Source organism: Microchirus variegatus (genome assembly GCF_963457635.1).
Source record: "Microchirus variegatus genome assembly, chromosome: 23".
NCBI classification, from domain to species: domain Eukaryota; kingdom Metazoa; phylum Chordata; class Actinopteri; order Pleuronectiformes; family Soleidae; genus Microchirus; species Microchirus variegatus.
The window spans coordinates 8,893,074-8,919,452 of NC_139824.1; the positions used below are offsets into that span (position 1 = coordinate 8,893,074).

The following is a 26,379-nucleotide window of genomic DNA, read 5'->3' on the forward strand; positions in this document are numbered from 1 at the left end:
CAACAGTCAAACACGGGATGGAGAAAAGAAGACACCCGTCTCTCTGCTCTTTATCCTCGAACTACCGTCCCGCTGGAAACTTTTAAACTTCAACATCCAGCGCTCGAGATGCTAGCAGCCGTTAGCTCACGGTTTCTCGGTACGGACTCATGACAGACATCTTCCCCCGGAGCTCTTCGACGACTCACCGGACCGACGCTCGTCGACGTATCCGTGACTGATGGCGGTGTCTTCCTCTGTCTCACCGGAGCCACCCGCTGCTGCCACCAGTGCCGCGTGCACGAGAAAGCTCTGCGAGGCTCGCGCACGCTGAAAGCTCGCTGCGCGCGTTCCCGTGGCGCGCGAGTTTCCAATCACCGGTGCAGCTCTCCCCCTCTCTTTTTTGAATTTATTTATTTATTAATTTATTAAAATATAACTCAAATGTTAATGGGTGCTTTGCCTGGCAGCCATTTTGACAGGAAGGATTAATTTTTTTAACAGTAGGAAAATCACAGGTGTCACTGATCAAATTAATGATGGCTGAGTTCCATTTAGCTTCCTCAGTTTCAGGGCGCAGGGCCTAACACAACATAAATAAAACAAAATGGCTACAGCACACAAGAGAAAGAGCACATTAACAATTTTAAACAAATAAAAATATTGAATACATTAATAATTTAACTGACTAGAGAGGATATAGCAATATTCACATTTAAGGGCATAATCTGGCCTCTTGACATGGTTTTGACTAGTTTTTTGAGGCTGTTTTCTCATATAAATGTACCATTCATTCACTTTTGGGGGTGAGGCTGATTTACAATATGCAACTATTGTTCCGACAGCTGTAATTACCCCAGTTTAATGTCAGTTAATACTTTGTGGTCAGTGACAAACTGTATTTGATGGGCCATTTTAAGCTACTTTACCTGGTAAAAGTCATTTTTAAACAGAAACAGGCCTTCAGTGACAGATTAATCATGCTTTGGCAATTTATAGACTGTATTTTATTGTATTTGTACAGGTATTTTAGTTTGTCAAAAAGGACTGGATTGGTTACAATCTGTCCATGTGTCTCTCATTTATTTCAGTCATAAGATAATCAGTTTTTGGAGAAGAGTAGTACTGCATTGTACAATCTGTTTTCTTGACATGAACTGCCTATAGTTTTCAGTTGACATAACTACAGTGAACATCTGTATGTTTGTACAACAGCTTATCGGCTCTTTCCTCAGGTCACCGAGCAGCTGACCTTTAGCTCAGAGGTGGATTAAATAGATGTCAAGACCAGTGAAATTTTGGCAAGCGACGAAAGCTCAAGTTTGGAAAAAGGAGAAAAACCCTCCCAGCTTTCTGTTAAAAAGTAACAGAGTGGTCAACTTACGCAAGTCCAGGCAAATAGCATTGAAGTGTGTGACATGTCAGCGCTCCCTTTCATCCCGTCTCACCTTCTCACATGGCTCACAGTCACCTGTGATACATGTGATGAATGTCAGAGCAATCAGGAAAATTCAAGTTGTGTCTCCTGGATGTGATCATTTTTCAGAGCTGGACATTCTGAGGGGGGGAGAAAAAGCGGCCTGTTGTGTGTTAGTGAATGTCTGTGATGACAGACGCCCTCCCCTCCTCAGTGATCATTCAGGAGGGGGAACAGTAGACAGCACTGTTTGCCATGTGAACAGAGTCTGAAGTCACTGAGACTCACTGAGAACAGGAACAGAACATTCAATAAATTACACACAAGAAACGGGCTACAAAAAAAAAATCTTGTTTTATTCTCCTATCACGAAAGGAGATGCATTACACAGACGGTTGTACATGGAAAAAAGAAATTCCCGACTCATACATGAAGTAGTTAAAACCATTCATGGACTTTCTCTCTCACACACACTCACTTAATTGATCCTCCATTTGCTAGTATGCAGTTATTTTACGGAATAACATTGCTGAAGTAAATCCAACCAGTCTATGGTCCGACCATAGTGAGGATGGACTGACCTCCTTTCTTTCTGAGCCCATCACGTACAACCAGTACAGTTCATTTTATGAACACGATATAAATCAACAAACACAACAAATCACTTGAAATCCTTAAGAATTCTTCAGACCATTTAAACAAAAAATGAGTCTGCACACTATCTGCTTCCGCAGCCAAGATTTCATACGGCATTCGCATAAAACTGACAGTGTGCAAGTCCTTTGTGATTCATTTCCCCAAGTTGCAACTCTAATTTCTTCCAGAAACTCTTACCTTTTTACACGACAAAAGGAAAAAAAAAAGGTTATATAAAAATATATAATAAATAAACTTGATATACAGACCAGTATGTAAGTTTAATTTTAGGCTAAAACGTTCTGGGTTAAGAAATAAGAGCTGCAACTTGAAAAGTGGTTTAACTTGGAAAGTCTGGGTTTCTCAAAAAAAATCTACTGCTTAGTGTAAATGATAATACAGGAGAGGCAAAAAGATGGCTGAATGTACGAGGCCTTACGAGCCTAAATATCTTTTACCTGCACACATGTCATCTTTACTTCTTTTCATATCAGTCTGAATATAAATGGTCAAATGAAAAACATGTTCAGCCGATGCTGGTGCCACACATCATGATTCTTCACCAAGTCATTTCGTGACGTAAAAACTTGCGATATGTCCATGTTGTTGAAATAATGTGTGAATGGCTTAATAAAAGAAGAAATATCTTGTTAAACCCGTCTGTGGCTTGGACATCAGTTAAAGGCAACACTGGCGCCTTCACAAATCGGCGCAGTGCAGTGCTTTAAAGTAAAGATAGCCACATAAATAACATGATGCTCCAAAGGTCTAAGTTGTGTGAGCAGAACGACTGTGGGATTTCAGCGCGTTCTGGTTCCTGTAGCTAAACATATTAAATTTTACAAAGGTGGTATGATATTTTTCATAAAAACTATTTGAAATATTATTTTTGAAACTTTTTCAAATTAAAAAAATTTAAAAACTGACCTTTTTTTGTTGTCGTTGTCTAAAAACACCTCCTCAGTGACTGACATGATTGTGCTTGAGAACACACACTAGCACAGTCCAGCTGTCACCTCCCTTTGATCTCACACAATTATCACATAATGCAGACAAGCTCCTCCTCTCGCTTTGTTCTCCGCTCCAGCTGCGTACATCCAGTCTGACACTTCGCAGTCGTCGATATGCATTTCTGCAGATCGCCGTGACGACCGCAGCGCAGCCTCAGAGAACCTGAAAGTGACTTGACCAGCTGGACACATCAGAATGAACCTCTGAGGACTGCAGTAACAGCTTGATGCCTTGGCTGGTTTTGTCAGTAATAAATAAATAAATATTTTGGGGTCAGGCGCACAAGAACGAGTCCGGCATGAACATGCCCCACGACCCCGTGTCTGATCCCTGAACGCTTGCCGTGTTTAGGACTCTGATTGGTTGTTCCTTTGGCACTCAGTCTATTCTGTTGCCACAGATAGTGAAGCGGTCTATCTCGAGCAAGTCTTTTTTGGGCGTTCTGTTTGGGAGTGCGTCTCCTTCCAGTCCTGTGTCAGTGTTGATGATTTTGTCGTCCTCCTCCTCGTCTGGCGTCGTCAGGAATGTGTCAGAGTCGCTCTTGGGAAGTGTGGGGGCGGGCGTCTCTGGGATGGTGGGGAGCTGAGAATTGTCTGACGTCAGCGATGGTCCTCCTTTGTCTGCTGTGGCTTCTGTCAACGACAGAGACGGTGGTTAATTAAAGCTGCTGTCGATGAAGTACTTGGATAAAATAATGTGTTAAATCGCTCTGAAATGTGTCTCTCAGTCTCTTTTAGTATTAATTTTCTTTTCTCTTTTTCTTGGACTGAATATAAAAAGTCCTGTTAGTGCTCTAAGAAAAAAAAAAAGATTGTGTGACTGATAGTGGACATTATGAACATTAAAGGTGTAGTGTGTAACTTTTAAATGTAAACAAATGTCTGTTACAATGAAATCACTCTGTCTCAGTCTCGCAGTGTTGCTGTTTCTCAATCTCATGTTGCCTGACGACACGCTGCACACAGGAAGTGATTTGGTTTTTGTCAAAACAGACAGAGGTTACACGCCATAGTCGTTCAGCAGTTTGCCCCGCCCACCCCTGCACTGCTGCTGTATACACACAAACGCTCCATCAGTCAGGTCTGATAGTATTGCTGGACAGAGCCCGGTTTTTCAGATGCAGGATGCAAACACAATAAATCACAAATAACATCAACAACAATAATAAAAAAAACACCACAAGTTACAAAAACATGAGTGAGTCATCTTTTTCACACTTTGCCTACTCATAGGGCCTCCAGAGTCCCAAATATAAGGATTAAAATGATTTAAAAGTTTTTTGCATAATATGTCTCCTTTAACATAAAACAGGATGAAGAAGAAGTTCTTGAATGGACACTTTAACAGGAGAAATGTGCTACACTCAGTACTACCTTGCTGCGGTGCAGTGTGAACATGTTTGGTCCTGTGGGCTCTGGAGTTCACGCGGCTGGAGGCAACAGATGGAGGCGGGTCGAAGAGCTTTTCCTCCATGTTGGCCTCTTTGACGAACACACAAGACGTTCCCAGCAGAACGATACTGTTGAGCACTTTTAGAGTGATCATCCTGTTCTCAAAAAAGGGTGAAGATAATGGATTGAAAAACACAATAAAACACACTATTTTGTGGTCAAAATCTTTGAAAAGACAAACTTGTACTTACCCCAAGTAAAAGAGAAGGACGCACATAAAGGAGAGTGAACCCTGGATTTTCACCGAGCTCATCACTACTCTAATCAACTGAAAAAGGAGGACATAATGTTACATTATATTGTCAACACACACTCACTGTGTCAGTAGCAAAAGTTTATTTGAGAGTGACTAACTGTGACTGACCAGCAGAGCTAAAGGCAGAGGGATGAAGCCCATTCTCCTGGACACTGAGTCACTGTAGTCTGTGTAAGCCTGGAGACACAATTCACTCATTATTCCAGAAAATGCACAAGATTGATAAGTTAAAACATGACATATTAAACTTTTACATTTGCACCGCAAGAAATGTATTAAGTCTTAATAAATAATTTGATCATTATAGCTCAAAATAGGTCAGTATTTCAAAAGATAAAGGTGATGATCCATCCCTGGCAAAAGACTATGATGTGTTAGGGCTTTGAAAATGAAACTCAGCACTCCATGAGATTATTAGCTGGGGCAGCTAATGTCCCATTCAATTTGCAGTGATTTTGGAAATATGACTCATGGGTTATTGCCTCAAGAAGTGTCATTCATTCTTTGTTTAAATAGCATGCAATGCTATAGCAAAAATGCAATGATTGATACAATTGAAGGAACAAGGGAACTTTCTACATGGAGTTGTGCGTGAGTGTTTTCTCCGAGTTCTCTGGTTTCCTGCCACTGTCCAAAAACATGCAGATTAGACAAATTGGACACTCTAAATTGGCCATAAATATGAGAGTGGATGGATGTTTGTCTCCACGTGGCCCTGTGATGGACTGGCGATATGTCCAGGATATATCCTATCAGCTGGAATTGGCACCAGGAACCCTCATGTGGAGGATAAGTGGTAGAAGATGACTGAGTGAATAAATTGTAATCGCTATATGGATAAAAGTGGGACCAAGGTACTCGATATATATTTTGTAATGTAAAAATTTGCTCATCAGTTGACTCACATTTTTCTGTCGACTGCTGACGAGATCAAAGGCAAGGCTGGCTCGGTATTCTCCGTACACCTGGGAAATGACAACAGGTACAAAATGATGCAATTACTAACTTATATTATATAAGCGCTAACAACAATAAATACTGACTAAAGTCTAACAATAAGTTACATTTTTATCGGTTGTTTTATGGATATAGATGCAAGTACAGCAGGGCTGCAACTGACGTTGATTTTCCATAAGAAATTGTCGTAATTAGTCAAAAAAAAACTTCAGAAGATAAATGTGTGTACAAAAACCTCAAAATAATGAGGTATTGTTCAAATTAAACGATTGCTTTGTCATCAGGAGCAAAGAAAAATAATCAGAAAGCATGACTTAATTAATCTAAAAAGAGACTAGAAAACTGATTAATCGATTATGAAAATATCCATTGATACATTAATTGTTGCAGCCCTTAAGTATAGATCGATTGATATGGGTTTATTTGTGGCTGAATCCCGTGTTAATAAATCAGGTAGGCTCATATTATGATACTGATTTATTTTTCTTTTTTATTTAGCTGACTTTCATTTTTACCCCTAATCCTAATAAAGTATAACTTCATAATAATAATAACAAATGAGAATTGGACCAAAAAACTTTTGGATGAAAAAAATAGCTTTCGTAATTGGCCGATACAGATAATAAAAAAAATGTCAAACAATTGCCTGATAATTCCACATCCACATCCATGAAAGTTTGCACATAATGGAAATAAAGACGGGGCAAAGACACAAATCTGTCTAATAAACCACAATGTACACATGTTGATTAAATGAAAACAAGCATCAATTCATGGGAGTGAGGTTTGTGTGATTAGGATTGACAGTGTGGAGCTAAAGGGGTTAATCCCTTCCTGTGGCTTTGGTATCTATTACATAACCATGGTTACAATTCCTTGAGGGAAATCAAAGGACGGGGGGGAAACAATTTAGGAAGTGAACAAGGTTGCTGTAAAGCAGGAAGAAACCTGAACAGACTGACAGTCAGAGGAAAATGTGACGCACAGACTGTGGGTCTGCTGAGTCAAAGGTCTAATTCTAATTCTTGATCTTTTGAAATATCTGCAAAAAAATAATCCTAACTCAAGATCCACTTTCTCACACTTTCTTCAGCTTTCAGCTGCAGCTCAGTCATTTTCATTTTTGTTAAGCGCACACATCAAAGACTAATCCTGGTCATGATTAGGTAACTACTAGTTAGTGATCCCCCATGACCAGCGGCTGCAGCTTGAAAACACAGCATTCCTCTTACTCAGAGACACACCCCAGTTAAATGTGAACAGTGAGAGATGTTATTGATGCAGTGTAACATTTATTTATACACTAAGACCATTTTAATTACAGGTATCAGAAATACCATAACTTCAAACTTTATAATGACTTTTAAAGCTGAACTGCATCTGCATGTAATGAGACCTTTTCATTGTATCTCACTCTACCTTAGGCTAAAAAACATCATCAAACCCCCCTCATCTATGTGTGTAACATACATCTACTTCATGAGGTTCATAAAAAAAGAATTCCTTTGGCCAAAGTTCCTGTGGATTAACATTTTTAAAAGATTTTTTTTTAGAAAATTGTATCAATATTTTTGGTAGATTTAATTTTGTCATATTATTAGGGTTTGAGCACGAATGTTCATTATTATTATTTTTCGTCGAAGTAAATTGCATTTTTGAGGACCTGAACATACCCCAAAACTCATGGATTTTTGCAACTGCATCAGACCTGGTGAAAATGTACGTCTGAATGTGGTTCGGGGAATGTGCATAAAAAAATTGGAAGTGGGAGGGGCTTATGAAAATGAAAATCAGCTCAATCAGCTTGCACCAATGCTAGAAAATCCATCTATGACATGACTAAATCTGCTAAAACACGTCATGCATAAACTGTAAACAGTAATACTACTCACATCAGCACTGATGTCATTGAATTTGGTGATGAACGCATGCTTGACAACATCCACGGCAACCTCTGATGCTATCACCATGACTACATCGGGAAACAGTACCCACAGGTGGTCTAAAAGAAAAAAAAAATCACATAAAATATGAATCAGTGTCAATATTCTGTAATAGTAGTTATACAGCGATATGACTGTGTAGATCTGAGCCACAGCGGCAGTGTTTTGGTTACCAGGATTCCATGAGAACTGCTCCATGTTTCTCAGGCAGACGATGAGCAGGAGGATGTAGTTGGTGAACCTCTCTTTTATGTCTGTGGGAAACAAAACAAAAATCAATCCCGGATTAACCTACTTTGCGCTCACAGTGGCCGATTTTGATTTCATAAATTTACCTTGTCCTGAAATCACCAAGTTAAGAGGCTGTGCCAAAAAAACAACAACAGCCTTGCAGATTTACATTTTCATTCACTTTAGACACTTACCACTGTTGGACATCTGGAAAAGGTTGTTCTTTTCAAACTTCTTAAACACGCTTCCTTTAATCTCCACAAACTGTAAGAGTGAACACACAGAAATATCCCGACTGAAGTCATGCTGCTGCTGCTGCTTCGTGCACTGCTAACAGAGTGAACATGGACATCGCACTCACGTTGTTTGACATCATGATGGTGAGCAAAGACTTGTTGTGGGAGTTGAAGGCGACATTGAGAGTCGTGGCCTGAACCATGATGAGGAGGGCATGAAGAACTAAGGACACTTGTGTTAAGGAGAGTACAAAAACACACTGGGAGCTCTTTATTCTGATATATACCTCATGCTTAACACAACTAGTTTGATATAAAGCTGTGTAGGGTTGCAGCTAATGAACAGTACATTCCACTACTGAGTTGCTAATTATTTTTTAATCAAACTACCAACTGTTTGGTCTATAACATGTCTAAAATTGTAAATAATTACAATTAAATTGCATTTATAATTACAACTACATATAAAATGTATTTTATTTAATCAAGAAGAGCAAGAACATTAAAATGATCAAAAGCCCAGTATGGAAGCTGGAACTTCAAAAATGCTCGTTTACCAGTTAGCTCCGTTAGCGCCGTTAGTGTGCCTACAGTCGAACTGGATCTGTTTATTAAACGAAAAGAGCAGCGCTACAAATAACCAGTGTACCTGTGTACTGTCTACAGCGTATGTGTGCCTAAACATGAAGTCACACGCGTCTTTTTCCGGTCAGTCACCATAGAAACTCGTCATGCGTTGACATTGACGCCATTAAACGCCATTAAAGCCGTTAAAGTGTTAACATGCCCAGCACTAAAAATTACTGATTTTAAAAATTAAGGAGAAAAAAAAATTAGGTGCATGAACAAAATCTTATATCAGTTATCGCTCATATTATATCCTGTAATTGTAGTCAACAGAGTGTTTGTATTCTACTAATACAGTATGCAGTATTTATACATGTGCTGTAAACACATATACAGATATTTCTCTGAAATGTAAATAAGTGACAGTCAATTTTTTTATTATTCATCTGTTTTTTTAATCTAAAATGTATCTAAAACCCACATCTGAACCTCAACATGCCTTTTGCGTTAGATTAAATCCAGACAAACTATTATTGAAATAACTGGATATTTCGCAATGATTGATAACGACTAACTGCTCTAGATCTATTCTATCTTCTGAGCCTTTGTTAATGATCACTCATGCGACATGGACACACTCCCACACAGACAGGCTGCCAGTCATTATCAGTGAGGATACAGACGTAGAGCACGGCCATGAGGAAGTGAGGAATCACCCCTATGTGAGCTCTCTTCTTCTCCTTGGGCTCGGTGGCTGTCCAGTACAGAGCGTCCAGGATGTCCTGACCGAAGGATGAGAAGAGGCGATCTGCCACCTGATAACACAAATATAAGGGAATGGGAGTGAATGAGCGAATGTTTTGGCTGATCAGCATGAACATTAGGAAGAGCACTTAGGCGTACCTCTAACATGTTGTATATGATGTACAGTTTGATGACAGACTGTCCCCTGATCAGGTGATACATCATGGCGTAATCCACGTAGCTCATCATTGAGTAACACAACACCATGATGAAGCCTTTCAGCACATCGCACACCTGTGCAGGCTGGAGCAGGCGTGAGCCACTGAAACATACACACACACAGAAACAGATGACAGTCTGAACAGTCAGGGGAAAGTATCACTGCCCCCTACAGGTCAGGGTCAATAATGCAACAACTGCTTCTGTCATGAAAAACAATGAGCCAGATCTGAATTATTTGTCAGATCGTCAGTATTCATCTTCAGCATCACCTAATGCACAGTTTGTCCCCAATAATTTTAAGCTATTTGGTCAATAATATGTGGAAAGGTTGTAGCTTGTTGCTTGTTTTTCTGCCACAAAATATTCAAAAAGGTAATTAAATTTAAAAAAGCACCAAACCCTCATACTTTGACAAGAAAAAAAAAAGAATGGTTTAGGTTCCTGCTTAATAAACACTTACAACAAAAGTGTTTTTCAGTCAGTTAGTTGAAAATGCATCATGTAACCATTTATTATATATTATAAATGAGTAGAAACTGGTTTATAGAGATAAATACTGGCTTTAAATGAACTGTAAACAGTAAATAACACATTTCAAATCAATACCAATAACCACGTGTTTGAACAGAAAAAGCTTTCAATGATTAATCAGGTGCTGAACATCTGTGTGGCCAAAGGTCGATTGAGGACACCGGCGCTTAAATTCAGTATACCTTGCACTTCTGTGTGAACTTTACCTGAGGCCACAGCATGGCAGCGTGATGAGCCGTAAAAGGGCCAGAATCACTCTGAGGGGCAACAGCGTGAACACGTAGAGAAAAGCATCCAGACACAGGAAGAAGCCAAATATCATCAACTAAAAAAGAGAGAGGAAAATGCATTCATTTAAGTCATTTATTTTATAAATACATCATTTCCCAGAATACATATTTTGTGTATTTACCTTTTCCAGCTCTTTGGGGATGCGAAGACAGGTGTAGACCCGCTCTCTGCGCTCTGTGTATTTAGCCTCATTGTGTTCCAGGAAGTAGCCTCTGGTTAGCTCAGTAGTTATAAATCTAACCAGAGAAAGGTCTACATACACAACGACAGAGAAACAGCATTGAGAAACACACAACATATACAGTAAATCAAACACCTCTTTCTTAAACGTCCATGAATGATACCAATAATATCGCGATACAACAATTCTGTTATAATCAATGTATTGCAAGCGATCTATAGCGATATCTGTCTAGCTGAAGAAAACAAACCATCGGCGTGAAGTGCAGGATTTCTCCAATTATTCACAACATAGAGAACAAAGTGCATGAAGTCTATGTACTGAGCTTTCTCCGCCATTATCTCGCTGTAAACGCCCCTCTTCTCTGCGTATCAAGTAGGGACTGTTTACTTTAATATCGATATTTTACCTGGAGTATCAATTATCATCTTGCACAAGGGAAGGATGACACTGTATCACCAAATCGATATTTTGACCCACCCCTACTCAACACACTATAATTAAATATGTAATGACGTGTGCCTGTTCGAGCTTTTACTTCATAAACAGTGAATTAGCCATGAAATGTTACATAAATGGAGCCCAATGTTGGTCAAACCAAGGAATCTACATCCCAAGAACAAACATAACCTTGGAGTAGCGCCATGGTTGCCAGGTTGGTTATTTTTTCCGGGAGATACTATAGGTGAAATTGGCAGGTGTAGAAACACTTACCACAGGAAACACGGCGATACAACTATTATAAAATACCACATGGCCACAAGTAAGAGTCAAATGTTTGGATGCATAACTCGGTTAAATCTTTACACTTGACAAATACCATCAGATCCAAATCATTCAGCAACGCCCGTAAATCCGCTTACAAATCCCTGAAAAAAGAAACTCCTCGTGACTGAAGAACCTGCCAACGAAATTCTTAAATGTGCCTTCAGTTCTCTACGTTGTTATTTGATAGTTGTTCAGATATATAGGAACAAAGTAGTCAAGTTACCAGAAAAAACTACTCAGGGTATTTACGGCGTGCTTAACTTTTCAACGTGTAAACAAAAAATGTTTGGATTCTGATGTCGGGGCACTTTTGACAAGCAGATCTGGCAACACCGAGCAGCGCCCAAAGCTGCACAGTCTCAACTGAATGAAAAGCTAGTGTGTGTTTAAGCAACGAGGTGATTATAGATAAACCGACTTTTACACTGCAGGAAACAAAACAAACAAACAAGGAAACAAACAAATATATCAGCTGTTAGCTTAGCGCTGTCAAACTGATGCCTCTGTAGCTGAGGAAAGCTAGCTCTCACCTGCCAGGTTGCGTTTCTTGTTCATGCTGCCACCGTTTTTATCGCTGAATCCCAACGTCTCCGTGACCCCGTCGTTCTTTTTGCTCTTCTCGGGTTTGTCAGCTCCCGTGTCCCTCTCCTTGCCCTCTCTCTCCCGCTCCTTCTCCTCCTCTCCCAGACCTGTCGACAGCGAATCCGCCATCTTCACCAAACGGCCTCAGCTGCTGCTGGGGGAGATGCGTCACTCCCCGTGACGTCACCACGCACAGCAGTGTCACGAGTTCGCCAGCAGGTGGCAGTAAATGGCCAGTGAGCTTTGAACTGTGATGAAGAACTTTGATCTGTGGAGGGCAGCGTTGCACCTCAGAAATTATTTTTGATTATGATTGTGGTATTTTTTTTCTCTTCAAACTGATTTGAGAACAAAATGAAAAAAAATACACATCACAAAATTGGTATTGATTTTTTTACTTTACTGTGTTGAAAGCCATCAGTGTCTGTGCCAAATAAAGGGAGCAATTGGATAAAGTAATATTTCTAGGAAATAACCTCTAAGTACTGTACTTTAAAGTACTTTAATACAATGTAGTATTTTTGTGCAATGTGCATTAAAATGCATGAGTTCTGCAGCGAAAATTTGGCGGAAGAGGAAACTGGTGAAGAAGGAGAAGAAGCCCGGTACAATAACAATAGATCCTTGCTTTGCAATACCAAGAGTTCTTCACTGGTTCACCTTGGTAAGCAGACACTCTAATAATACTTACCTTGAAGAGTCCTCTTGGATGAGAGATGAAAGTTCACCCTAACCAAAACAAATCCAGCTGACTGTCTAAACTCTTGAAGACAATGACCTGGATGACAGAGAACCTCCACAGACCACGTCAATACTACTGAAATAAAATATTCCGTAGTCTGCCATGTGCAGTCAAGTAAAGCCGATGGCACTGTGTCATCATGTATGCACCGGGGTACATACTGTACATGAAGCATAAAGGTGTGGCAAGAACAGGATTCAGGAACAGGAACATTACATCTGGCAGGAATATTTCCTGGGGCAAAATGAACAATCCCGTTTAACCCTTGTGTTACAATCTATTCTATGTGGAGTAATTTGTGATTTTGTGTAAAATACATTACTATATATAGTACAATCAGCCTCATTCAAACTACCACTGACATGACATGCACTGAACACAGGGCTGTTGGAGCCTTTAGACAATCCATACAATTTTAGATGAATTAATTGTCATAACCTTTCATGATAAAGCTGCAGTTGCTACATCTTACATGCTAAGATACACAATATAAACTGCATTGATTTCTCCAGGGATTAATGTAAAATGGAGTGCAGTGTAAGACTTACCTCAGCAATATATTATTTAAAGGTGCCATATGTAAGAATGTGGCCAAAAACAGTTACTACATTCAGATTCAAAATACAGAGGTCTTTTAGGTTTCGTTTTCTGACATAACTGGCAACCCGTGGTTGCTCGGCAGCTGAGACTCTACTGACTGCAATGATTGGTAGATGGCAGTAGGTGGCGCCACATGCCAAAACATGATTTTAAAACATAATCATGATTTGCAGTCTGCAAAATATTGTTTTTATTGCAAATATTTTGTCTGTACTGTTGTTGTTGGTGAGTTCAGTTTGTTATATGAACATTATTCCTGAGTCTCTGTGACATATTAGGAGGATTTTATGGCCAGTTGCTTTAGATTTATTACATAATGCACCTTTAAGCATTGTACTCACTAAAGGCACAACCATTCACAAGATAGACTGAGATGAATCAGTGGAGCATGAGATTATAATCCCATTGTGACCTTTAGGGTGTGAGAATGACCTCATCTGTCTTTCTAACACATGCTTACATGACTTTTACAGCTGCAGCCACAAAGGTCACAGCACAAGTGTTCCATTCCCAGCTCCAAATACCAAGTCGCAAAGGTTAATTCATCCCCTGAATTAAAAGTGTGTGTGCGGGTGTGTGTGTGTGTTGTGACAGAGCCAGGGTGTGGGGATAGAGTTTCTCCCGGTAAAGAGATCTCTTTGACCGCCATAGATTCTGTTTCTCCTCCTCTGACTGCTGTGACTCGTGCAACACTTCATCGAAAGACAGCAACATTTCCTTTGATAGTTGGATTATGTTTTGTTTTCACTTCCCAGACTGCAGAATAAACTCATGGTGGTCGCGCGGTGCTCTCAGCGGTCGCTGCCCGGCGTCGTGTCGCCTTCCTCGGGGCACCATGGGCGGCTCGTAAGATGCCTTCCCTGTGGAAACGGATCACATTCTCGGTGGCCTCGGTGCTCTGTGTCGGCTCCGCGGTCCTCTTGGTCGTGGCCCTGGCCACGGAGCGCTGGGTCACCGGGCGCATCCTGTGTAAAACCGGGGCGGAGATAGTTAACGCGTCGCACCCGGAGATGGAGCAGTTCATCGGGGACATTTATTACGGCTTGTTCCAGGGAGGGAAGAGCAAGAGGTGTGGACTCGGGAAGAGGCGCTCCAAAATATTCAGTAAGCTCAGATACTTCTCTGCTTGATGGTGGGACCACAAGTGTTTAACTATAATGTAGAAATAATCAATAAGACATGTATTTTCCCATTATCTCCATAATTATCATTTTAACCTTTTACGCACCAAGAAAAAAGCAAAGGAAAAATTATTTCTTTGTATTTTTTATTATTTTATTTTATTGACTTATGATAAGAATAACGACATATATATTATTATATTATATTATTTTAAATGGGACCCTACTGTATTTTAGATACATGCCTCCAAACGGTTGAGATGTCTGTTCATAATAAACCTGGTTTGCATAATTCATAAAGAACATTCAGAACAAATCACATTAATTTAGTTTTAGTGACTTCAGCTTGATGCATTTTTCAATGAGATATAGTGACTTAAAGTGCGGTCGACCAAATGGTTGAGTAGTACCTTAAAGGGTTAAGGTTTTCAATCCTTAAAGTTATTAAAGTAGAAACTGTACGTTAATAACACACTTAAAGTAACTAAAAAACTTAACTAAACTAATGATTCTATATGCCAACTTAATCTGTTATAATACTTAATATATAATATATAGATAAACTACATACACATTGATAAAATATGAAGAATTAAGTCATTTAAACATGTGCATTCTCACTCAGAAGAAGTAACACACTTAAGATAAGACACATGGCTACAAACCACTCATGCAAACATACACAATACAATCAGATGATCAGATTTCAAAACAAAGTTCCAAAAAATAGAAAGGATATGCACCTCCTCTAATTTAAGTGCTGAATCATCAGAGCCCCAGACATGAAACAAAAACAAATGTATTAATATTCCGTGTGCACCAATTAATTTGAGTTTTTCCCACCATTTCATGTGCAATGTGCACCAAAAATGACATCTAAATATTCATATATTCACTCATACAGTATATTCACATAAACAAACCGTCCTATTTACTATCTCTAGGATCTGCTAATGCCATGTGTTTAGATGCTTTAATGACTAATATGAATCTGTCGGGCTGTTTTCCCTTCTTCATCTTTACTGCCAGTTTTCCCAAAGCTGGTGCGGACATTGAACAGTGGCCTTCATATGATGGTGATCCTCTTCTTGCTGGTGGCCATTGGCTTTGCTCTGGTCAGTCTGTCTTTCTGTATTTACAACGCACGCAGGGTTCCCTACCAGAGTATCAAGGGCCACAAAGGACTCTATCTGTGGAACCTAATTGCTGGTATGTGATGGGATTCTTCCCGTAGCCCTCGAATATCAAGGTTTATCCTAATTCTTGGTATTTAGTTGTTGTTTTCTGGCTTTGTCTCCAGCTCTTTTCGGTGCCCTGGGCGTTTTGTGTTTCCTGGCAGCCATGAGACACCACAGTCTGACCGAGCGGGTAGCAAACTACCAAGAGAACCTCTTCGTCCTGGTTGTCCTGGACGACCAACTGGACTGGTCCTTCTGGCTGGGTGTGGGCAGCATTGGGACTCACTTTGTCGTCTGTGGCGTCGTTGCGATGAGTCGCATCAAGCTGCCCAAGCCAGAGATCAAGAAACCCGAAGAGCCCACCATCTCTGCTCTGGACCTGCTTTACTGAGGGACTGAACAAGGAGCATCATGTTAGCACTTCCATCATTTACGGTTGGCCTCTGGTCACTGACACATAGCAGTGTCCAACTGACATTATAGAACATGACTAAAAGGTCATTATAGTGCATGACTGACACTGCAAAACATGATTTATCAGTGAGAGGAATGACAACAAACTGGATGATATGCTTCCTATGGTGAAGAAAATGAAGATTCAATGAACAGTCAAGTCCAAAACCTCACATTTTCCTCTGCGGATGTTACTTCATAACATCCAAGATTCACATCATTCTTCTGATCAGTTTCATTACAGACAACGATGTACAAAAATAAAGCATCATTTACATATTACCTTTAAATGTAGAACATTGATTGAAGATTGTGGATGTGGATGACAATGAACAATGTGATGCTGCCAAGCACAGCCTGCATGTGGACAATTAAGGTCCTCTATCCCAAAATTCAACATTCTCTGTTGTATATACTGTCTCTAGGTTTGTCATGGTAACATCAGTAACATGGTTCTCAGTACAAACATTTCGAAGGAAATCAGTGTTTTAGAGTAATTCCTTGTACATATAGAGCACTGGTCTCGTCAGGAGAGGCCATGTGGGAATCGGTATTGGCCCAATACTGGTCAAAATCAATGTAAAATACGATACAATCAAAAAAATGCATGCTTCACTATGTACAGTCTGTAAAAATGTAAATAAAAATCAGCAAAAGCATTTTAAGCTGAGTCATCTATCTATCTATCTATCTATCTATCTATCTATCTATCTATCTATCTATCTATCTATCTATCTATCTATCTATCTATCTATCTATCTATGATTATTATTATTATTATTATTATTATGACTATTGGTAGATACTCAGTTTGTGATATAATGAGATTAAAATCATATCACAATATTCCAAAATTATATCGCAATAGTTTGTGGTGCTATATTTCATAGTATTTCAAAATAAAAGTGCGATTTGACATGGAACAATAAATGTATTTGAGACGCAAAATGATATTGACGATAACTCACATTAAGTAGAGAGGTGCAAGAACACGCAAGAAATGTGTTTTCCTTTCGTTTGTCAAAAAGAAAAATTAAATTGGGTCTTAAAAGTTACGAGATGACACTTCCGGGTGCGTTCACACATGATATCGCGAGAACAGCAAGCATGTGATCGTGAGCTTCCGTAGAAGGCGAGCAGGTGAGCGCTCATTAAAGACTCCGCGGCTGCAGAATGGGCCAAAGTTTGTCTGTGAGCGAGAATCCCCCTCAGTGAGTGATGTATGACTCTTTATTGATTTAAACTGATAAATTATATACGTTTTAACGTCACTCTTTTCATTTTTGCCACCCTGTTGTTTTAGTGTTCCAGACATGACTAGCGAACAGGTGAGTACAATCAAGGGAAATGAACCCTCCACCTTTTTATACCTGCAACTACATCAGTACATCAATTGACGGATAAATGCTTTTAGACTCAATGTTTAAACTTCATAAAATACATGATTTATTGGCTCCTGTATGATAGAAATGTAGCCACTGTGTATTAAAACATTGGAAAACAGAACAAAACAATAAAGAGGCTCAGGTTTAATGGTCAATTTTATGCTTGGGCTTGTAAACCTGTTCACCTGATATGGTTTCATGTTGTTTTAATTAGTTTTTCTATGTCCAAATAATAATGCAAGTATTTTTTTTTCAGTGTTGGATATATCACTGTATTCTGTAAAAACATGTGTGCTTTATAATGGACACTCAAAATATAAAATGAGTACCATACCTGCCTTGCATGAGCTGCAGTGATGAGTGTATTATGCTGTCGTCTTGCAGGATGCACCGAATGCTGCTGCCAGACTCTCCCAGCTGCCTGTGGTTCGCTCTGCTTGCAGCAAGCTCTCACACATCTACACTGACACCAAACACAGTCATCCAAACCTGAGGAGCATGTGTGAGGCGCTGGAGAGCAGCGTGACGACTCTCGGCGCTGTGGCCCGCGACAGCGTCTCACCTGTCATTGTTAAACTGCAGCCCCAGAGTGAGTGCTGTGGTACTGACCTATGACCTATAGCTTGTCTGCCTTGTGAGTGTATGTGTTCAAAACCATTTTTAGTATAACACCATTTTGGAAAAACATATTTCTCCAAAAACATGAAATATTGAAGAGCAGTAAATTCTTACATCTGGGAAATATCAGCAAATAAATGATCATTTTCCTTCACTCCTAGGGCTGGGATGATTAATTATTACAGTATATTGTGCATTATGATTTTTCTTTTTAAAGCTATATAATAAGTTGATACAGATTTCCATTACTGGGATAATCATGAAAAGAAGTAACTTCAAAATACTCAGCTCACCAACATACAGTACTTTTAAACTGCCACAAGGGGGAGCCTCAAAATGCAAAACAAACCATTTCTTTTTAAACTGCATTTATGGCTGTGATTTCGGCAGTGTGTTTTTTTTAATATTGTGAATTACACTTATTTTCATCGAGGTAATTGAGAAATTAAGTAGCAATGAATAATTTAAACCATTTAAAATGAATATTCAAGTTGTGCTTCATGTTAAGTTTGGACATGTAAATGGAGAGGATGCTTGGTATTTGTTAAATACAGATGGGAGATTTGTGAGAATTTTTAATTGATCACTCCTCTGTCCACAGTTTCTGCTGCAAATGATGTGGTGTGTAAAAGTCTTGACTGGCTCGAGAACACCTTTCCTGTTCTTCACACACCTGCGGAGGAGGTAATTGTTCTTTCCCATCCCCTAAAGACCAATAAATAAATTGCAGGAAATAGAAAAAGCTCAGTAGTTCTGTCTGCGTCACACAGATTGTTGCCACAGCCAAGAACAAGGTGTACGAGATCCAGGACGTGGTGAGCCTTGTAGCAAACGGCACCATGGACTGCTTCACATGGTGGATGGAGAGGATGCAGCACGCAGGTGACGGGATGAACAACACTCTGGCAGAGAGAGCCATCACTGTGGCCGGCGTGGGTCTGGATTCTGCTCTGAACACAGCAGAGGCCCTGGTGGACCAAGTGTTTCCTCCTACGGAAGAAGAGAAAAGTACAAAAGTCACATTTAGGACTTTAACTGATCACGTTTTCCCTAACTGCTACAACCTTCAACATGTCTTTGTGCTCACTTTGTAGAAGAAGAAGCAGCGGCAGCTCACTTGGTGCAGGGCTTTGAGGGAGTCACGCTCAGGAGAAGCTACGGCGTGCGACTGGCGTCTCTTACTGTCGTGCTGTGTCGGAGATCCTACCACATGGTCGGGGCCAAGGTTCACTTTGTTCAGGTGTGCTATGAGTAAATAACACACTGTCACACAAACAGGAATAACAAAAGTCCCTTTACACATTTCGTCTTTAACAGGTGGAGGACCTTCAGATCACGTGGCTGAGCTTGGTGTGGAACCTGCAGGGGGTGCCTCAGTACCTGCAGCATCAGGCCGTGTCCGTGTTTTTCTTTTTCTCTCAGATGTACAAGTTAAGCTGCCCGCCGCCTGACCAGAACCAGCCGCGTCAGGCTAGAAGGCGTCTCAACGCGACCAGGGCGTCGTCGACCGACAAGGACGCGTCGCCACTCAGCCCAAAGGTGTCACCGCACCCTTACCGAACAAGGTCGACAATGTCTCCAGCTAAAGCATGCGTACGTTACGTGAAATAAAAGGGTGTTGAAATTGGTTTCACATAATGGTGTTGGTGTAAAATAAAGTTACTTGAAAAGTCATACAGCTTTTGTTATTCTGCCTCTTTAGTCTGAAGAGACTTTATTAAGTCTATGGAGTTCATCTGAACACAGGCTATAGTGTTATCATCTTGAGTACAAGATGTTGGCAGTGCCAAGTCTTTCAAATTAATTTCTTAAACTCATTTGCAGCCATCCATTTTAGTTGTCACATGATTCGTGTCACTTCTGGTCATCTTCCATTGACACATCCTCCACGTGAGGGTTTGCTGGTGCCAATCCCAGCTGACATGGAATGAAAGATTGAGTACACCCTGGACAGATGACCAGTCCATCACAGGGCTACAGAGAAACCATCCTCTCACCCACTGTGTTGCCAAACCCCCAAATCTGCATGTTTTTGGACTGTGGGAGGTGCAGAGCCAAAATGTTGCCAGGCGACATGAGATCAGAACACCACTTTACTTGGTATGGAAGTATAGTGGAACCAGTCGACTTAAACAGCATTGACCTCATTTGAACGCAACTGATAATTTCAATTAAACTACTCCAGTTGGTTATTTTGTACAGCGCAAACTTTACTTCAGGTATAAGAAACCTCTTCCAAATTCGTAATAGGAAGTTCAATCATCCTGCGATTGTCTTATCCATTTTAACTGGCAAATGTACAATCTTAGCAAGTACTCTGTACTACAATCTGTGGAAGTGAAAATGAATGAAACCACATGGGGCAATTTTTCAGCAAAACATTATTTTATTTGTCTTTGATTTCACTTCTGGCTGGACTCTGACTTGGATGTGGACGCTCTCAGAGAAGACAGACGGCGCCTCTTGGCGATCTGTTCCTGGCGTTTCTCCTTGGCCTCCTGTTCGCAGGAACAAATGTGGGTCAGCAAAGTAATTTCACGCATACATTGACGCAAGTTTAACACTTGCTCCACATGGATTTATATACATAAGGGTTAGTATGCAATTCACTTGGACAGGGACAGAAAGAATGACTTTCAAGGTTAATTAAAAATATTGACCCCTTCTACAAAATAAGACCCAAGCATTGGCATTAAACGTGAACAAAGTAATCCAAGAACCTTTTCAGGTTTTTGCATTTGCCATGTGGATAAGAACACATACCTTCATCCTCTTGGCCAACAGCTTGGCATACTCGGAAGCCTCCTCTTTGTTCTTCTGGGTACGCTGTCTCTTGAGGGCGATGCGGCGGCGCTTGTGCTGCAGCACGCGAGGAGTCACCAGTCTCTGGATCCTGGGAGCCTTAGTTCTGGGCTTCTTGCCTGCCAAAGAAAGACAAACACAGTTGATCAGTTGTGAAATAAAAACACCTTTGTGGTTCAGTGGTTTGACAAAACAATGTCAAAGTACAGTCAATTTGTAGATGCAGGAGAGGTAAACGCAGAATGTCACACTTAATTACTTTATCTAATAACATGAGGACAATATCCTAAACATTTTGCCAGTGAAGTCAGTTCAGCAGTGACCAACTATATGAAAACAAGCGACTTAAAGTAAACGCAGAAAGCTGGCAAAATGAGCTATATGAGCAGCTTCCAATTTTGCTGACAATTATTCTGTGCACAGGCTTGCCTGCTCTGGTCCAAGCTTTTACAGAAGAGATCACAACCATTGACCATCACAAGGGGAGGAAAACCTCACCACCTACATTTTATCACTGCAACAGTTGGTATAGAAACAAAACTATTGTGACGAGTTGACAAAACAAGCATGTCAACAGTTGTTTCTCAGCTTCATTTTATCACAATGACATGTCTAAACAGTTGATCAGGGCTTTAACTAAACTGCAAAGGTTATGCAGTGGTTTATAATTTTAAGTTAATATTTAGTATCCTATCTTGCACATTTTTGTTCAATTTCACCTCACGTCTCTCGAGGAGGTCACAAACGTAAAATGAACACATTACACGATCATTCCATCGAAAATGCAAGACAATTGAGAGAGCAATGTTGTTGTTATTATCAGCCAGTATTTTTGACTGGTGATACCTGGTAAACAGCTCTACAGTTTCTTTAGCAACACACTGTCCCCCCTTAATGACTATGGGTCAGCCAAAAAGGGTCTACTGGTGTGCAACATAAAAAGTACAATACACAGTCACCAAACCAAACAAAGATCCACTAATCTCTGAAGAGCCATGCATCAGTACCCATCACTGAGGTGCAAATCTAGACTCCTAAAGAACACATTCATGGAGTAAATAAGAACACAGAAACAAATCCAAAACCTACCTTCTTTAGTCAGGGGTCTTCTCACAACATACTGCCTAACGTCATCCTCCTTGGCCAGGTTGAAGAGCTTGCGGATCTTGCTGGCCCTCTTGGGACCCAGGCGGCGAGGGACGGTGCTGTCGGTAAGCCCGGGAATGTCCTTCTCGCCTGAAGACAACCAGGTCAAAGTTTAGTCAGTCACATTCATTGGACAAAGTTAAACTGCCAATCAAACTAAAAACAGCACAATTTCAAACTATTATGATTAAATATTTAACGAAAGATTTTTTGTCTCGTCCTTGTTGGCTTGGACCAACAGGAGTACAGGAATGTGTCGAACGTTTAGCTATGGATGCTACATGTTGACCAAAAGATTGCAAATAAAATAAATACAATCAAAATATTTTCTGCTCTGAATTTATTATAAGGGTCTGTGCTAGGACTAAAATAAATTAACATTTATTAACAGTTCTAGTGTTTGAACAATTTCAGCTAGAATTCACAAACAGCTGATCTTACAATTAACTCACGAGTACACACTTTGACTCAATGTGAGATACTGCTAGCATGACATACCCGTGGTGGAGAAGAAAGTGTCTGAATGTGATGCATTTTTAATAAATAACTGGTAAGACTGGGGTATGATCATATTCACAGTCTGGTAAAATTGCAAGTGCAAAGTCTTTTTGCACTTGCAAGTCTTTTCACTTGCGGCAATAACCACCAACGTCTATTCTAATTCTATATTTAAGCAGGTCTGTATCTTAATGAAGCAGCCACTGCCCATGTGTGAGAAAGACAGGTGTCCCCTCACACCAACAGGCTCTGACAGAGACACAAATACATGGACAAACAGCTTAAATTATAGTGCATCAATGACCAATAGTAAGTGAACAGGCTTTCGTGGTGTTCTTATAGTGAACACATGGAAGAGCAATGCAGTTCAACCATCCATGGTTACTGATGTGGTTACATCTGGTAAGCAGCTCCACAGTTACTCTGGCAACACACTGTAGTTGTCCCTTAATGACTACAGATCAAGCAGAAAGGGTCTACTGGTGTGCCATTAGCAAAATATACACATGATACAACATTCCTTAAGTACTAGACCTGAGTCATAGTAAACAGGACTGTACCATGAACAATTTACCATTAAGGTGAAGCTGTTCACATGAGCACACTTTACCTTTCTTGACAATGACCAGATTGAGAACGCTGAGGTTGGCGTCAACAATGCAACCACGCACAGATTTGCGCTTGCGCTCGCCGGTCCTGCGGGGACGGTAGCACGAGTGGCCCTTGCTGAGCAGCAGACGCACACGACCATGGGTCAGCACACCCTGCTTCATGGGGAAACCCTGCTTGTCGTTGCCTCCGCTGATACGGACCACATAACCCTGTCAAAGGAGAGAAGTTTTGGATTGACCTCAACATTTAGGTAAAAATTACACAAAAAAGATCAAGTACACAAGCTGTTCCATAAGCTCAGACACACAAGCCCTGGCAGTAAGGCTACATCCATTCTGCTGTGGCCTTAAAGTACTATTGCGAGACCACAATGGTAGAAAACTGAAACTGACAGTATGTTCAACAGCTACTTCTTGGGGTGGAAATCACAGAGTACTTCACGACACGTGGTCTACGATACGTTTCTGTGATAATCAATATATGGCAAGACAATCACAATATCTGTCCAACTGATAAAAACAAAACATCAAAAAGTTAAGTGCCTTTTCTCCATTTATACACAAGAAAGGGAACAAAGTGCATCACGTTCATGTATTGAATGTGGATGGGGCATCTCTTAACGTTGCTTTCTCCACCATTATCCCACTGTAATCTCACTCAGGTAACTTCTGGCCAAGATTGCCTCATTCATCCGAGCACATATAACACGATATAGGCCAGTCGTGGCTAGTAAGAACCAATTAGGAAGAATCTTCATGCAGACTTGATCGCTGTCCAAATTTATACACATCACACAGCATTTTCACACTTTGTGTTTCTTGGGACTTAACCACTAGAACAATGTGGCTTTTTTAAATTCAACAATGTAAAGAAGTCTCATGTTGGCAGCTGTGGATCAACAGATACTACAGGTGGTCCAGTAAGTGCAGAGATGGTGGTATGAGTCCCAGCTATATGTAGCCTTAACAAAAACAATGGACACTGGTTGCTAAAGGCAAAATTCAAACCCCACCACTTTGACAAATTTTACCTCATTTACAGGTGGTAGATTTGAAACATTCATGAATATTTACAAATGTAAACATTACACAAACTTGCCATTGAAGATGATTGAGAATTGAGAGAGCAATGCTGTTATTATCAGCCAGTAATGTTGACTGGTGATACCTGATAAACAGCTCTACAGTTTCTTTAGCAACACACTGTCCCCCCTTAATGACTACGGGTCAGCCAAAAAGGGTCTACTGGTGTGCAACATAAAAAGTACAATACACAGTCACCAAAGCAAACTAAGACCCACTCATATGTGAAGAGCCATGCATCAGTATTTACCTTCCACTCATCTCCCAGAGGGTCAGCAGCCACCTCGGTGGCCATACGCTTCTCATAAAAAGTACGCAGCTTGCGCTCATCGTCGACTTCGATCAGCTTCTGGCAGCCAGTAGCGGGGAATGAGATGTTCAGCTGAAAAACAGTGGCAGTGCGACTGTTAATATGGATGAAAGTTTACTTTGAACATCATAGCAAAAATACTTGAAATAGGTAAAGCAGAAAGTATTGTTCAAAAACAAGTTGTATTTAGCACATGACTATGCAGTCCTACCCCTATTCTCTTCTTTTTCAACATCAACTTAAATGATATCACTAGGAATGTCTTACAGAACAAAACTATTCAGTACATATACACTCTACACCTCCCCATCCTCTTCTCTACATCTTGAAAATATAGCATCTTAGCATCATCTTAAGCCGCTCCAAAAGTCAGTACACAAAATGAAATGCACATGCTCTACACATTAATGCGGACATAGCCGGTCTTTATATTATATTATTAAATGAACATGCTCGTACTGGGTCCACGCACATACATTACATGTCAGCATACAGACAGTCAGAAAGCATTACGAGCAACTATTCGTAATTATCTTAACAATTAGTATGATTCTAAATGGAAAGAGTACCCGATACACTTTACTATCAAACGTATCGTTCAGTCTGAATAAGAGGGGGGATACATGCTACTCGCGGCCTATTAGCTTCTTTGCCGGCTAAAGCCAGCTATTCGGGAATTTGCTAGCAATACAACCAGTTTTATTAGTGACATTTTAGACACACAACACTGTGAGTTAATGTTCGGTTACATACGGTGTTTATTAAAACTATTTCATGCAGTCAAACGAGACGTGGACTCGGTACACATTGCTCTCTGTGCTCCGCCATGTTTCCACAGCTCACTCGCAGAATGTTCAACGCTAGCTCCCCACTACAATCATAGCTCATCCTAGGTATTAAAGCATGGGCTGTCGCATCACAACAGACCGATGAGAAGTTTATAATCGTAGCTTCGTTTATAGTGGAGTATTTTGGGTTTAGCAGCGTAACACAGAGAATTATGATAAGAAAAATGTTATACCTTCATTTTGCCAAACCGACCCAAAGACGGTCCGCCACGGGAAAGAGACCGGATATCCGCGCCGAGGTCTCACATAGGCCTCATGTTATCGCGATAACTGCCTCGCTGTAGTTTTCTCACCACCTGAAGATTATTAAACAATCTCAGTATTGATGCACAACTTTACTTATTATTTCATGCTATTTAAAATAATGGACACTTGTGTTTTGGACATTTGTGTTGTTGCATATGTTGTACTTTATAATTAATTGACTTCCTGTATTTTCAAAATAAAGTTATTGAACAATTTATATTCAAAGTATTCCAGTCCTTTATATACAACATTGTACTGTGCTTTAAATTAATTTACATTTTACCTGCTTTTAGTGTGTGTCTTAAAAAAGTGTCTTAGACACACACATTAACACACTTAATATGTTTACGATGCACTATAAGTTTGTGTCCACATATACTGTAACTAGCTACACAATGCCCGATAATTATGTTTACGGAAGCTGCAGGCTTTACCTAAAGCATTGCCTTCTGCATAACCATGGTATATGCATAGATTAAGCATTTGCTTAATGCAACATTTGCAAATGATTAACCTGTTAACCTGTGTACTACTACTACTACTACTACTACTACTACTGCTGCTGCTGCTGCTTCTGATAATGTCATTATATTGATTGGGATGCACCACATTCAGAGGAGGGCAGTATTGAGTCACACGTGTCAGCCAGAGAGTAGAAGAAGAAAAAGAAGAGGAGGAGGAGGAAGAAGAAGGCTGTGGGAGAAACCGGAAGTGGGACGGGGTGAATCCTCTCGC

At 40.3% G+C, this 26,379-nt stretch overlaps 3 protein-coding genes across 3 annotated transcripts; 1 reads left to right on the forward strand and 2 right to left on the reverse strand.

The window, feature by feature from the left end:
• Positions 1 to 1,852: 1,852 nt before the first annotated feature.
• tapt1b (transmembrane anterior posterior transformation 1b) lies at positions 1,853 to 12,132 on the reverse strand (the record flags this gene model as incomplete). The annotated part of the gene is made up of 14 exons (XM_083909748.1): positions 1,853 to 3,675; positions 4,417 to 4,589; positions 4,686 to 4,762; positions 4,859 to 4,927; positions 5,656 to 5,715; positions 7,600 to 7,709; positions 7,824 to 7,904; positions 8,076 to 8,145; positions 8,243 to 8,340; positions 9,364 to 9,499; positions 9,588 to 9,750; positions 10,388 to 10,506; positions 10,594 to 10,724; positions 11,952 to 12,132. 14 exons carry the CDS (start codon positions 12,130 to 12,132, stop codon positions 3,422 to 3,424), a joined length of 1,722 nt encoding a protein of 573 aa, XP_083765874.1. The 3' UTR covers positions 1,853 to 3,421.
• Positions 12,133 to 13,998: 1,866 nt separating this feature from the next.
• On the forward strand, positions 13,999 to 16,743 carry clrn2 (clarin 2). Its single transcript, XM_083909531.1, has 3 exons — positions 13,999 to 14,449; positions 15,496 to 15,675; positions 15,767 to 16,743. Exons 1-3 carry the CDS (start codon positions 14,197 to 14,199, stop codon positions 16,033 to 16,035), a joined length of 702 nt encoding a protein of 233 aa, XP_083765657.1. The 5' UTR covers positions 13,999 to 14,196; the 3' UTR covers positions 16,036 to 16,743.
• A 3,720-nt stretch (positions 16,744 to 20,463) lies between these two features.
• rps6 (ribosomal protein S6) lies at positions 20,464 to 25,693 on the reverse strand. Its single transcript, XM_083909283.1, has 6 exons — positions 25,572 to 25,693; positions 24,491 to 24,622; positions 23,157 to 23,367; positions 21,992 to 22,138; positions 20,864 to 21,021; positions 20,464 to 20,598 (listed from the first exon to the last, which is right to left on the reverse strand). The coding sequence occupies exons 1-6, from the start codon at positions 25,575 to 25,577 to the stop codon at positions 20,503 to 20,505; spliced, it is 750 nt and encodes a 249-aa protein (XP_083765409.1). The 5' UTR covers positions 25,578 to 25,693; the 3' UTR covers positions 20,464 to 20,502.
• Positions 25,694 to 26,379: the final 686 nt, after the last annotated feature.

Coding starts and splice junctions, on each gene's coding strand:
- clrn2 (XM_083909531.1), top strand. CDS start 14,197: ATGCCTTCCCTGTGGAAACGGATCACATTCTCGGTGGCCTCGGTGCTC. Junction 14,450..15,495: donor GAGGCGCTCCAAAATATTCA/GTAAGCTCAGAT, acceptor CTTTACTGCCAG/TTTTCCCAAAGCTGGTGCGG. Junction 15,676..15,766: donor TCTGTGGAACCTAATTGCTG/GTATGTGATGGG, acceptor CTTTGTCTCCAG/CTCTTTTCGGTGCCCTGGGC.
- rps6 (XM_083909283.1), bottom strand. Junction 22,139..23,156: donor TCTGGTCATTGTCAAGAAAG/GTAAAGTGTGCT, acceptor GGTTGTCTTCAG/GCGAGAAGGACATTCCCGGG. Junction 20,599..20,863: donor TGTTGGCCAAGAGGATGAAG/GTATGTGTTCTT, acceptor TCCTGCGAACAG/GAGGCCAAGGAGAAACGCCA.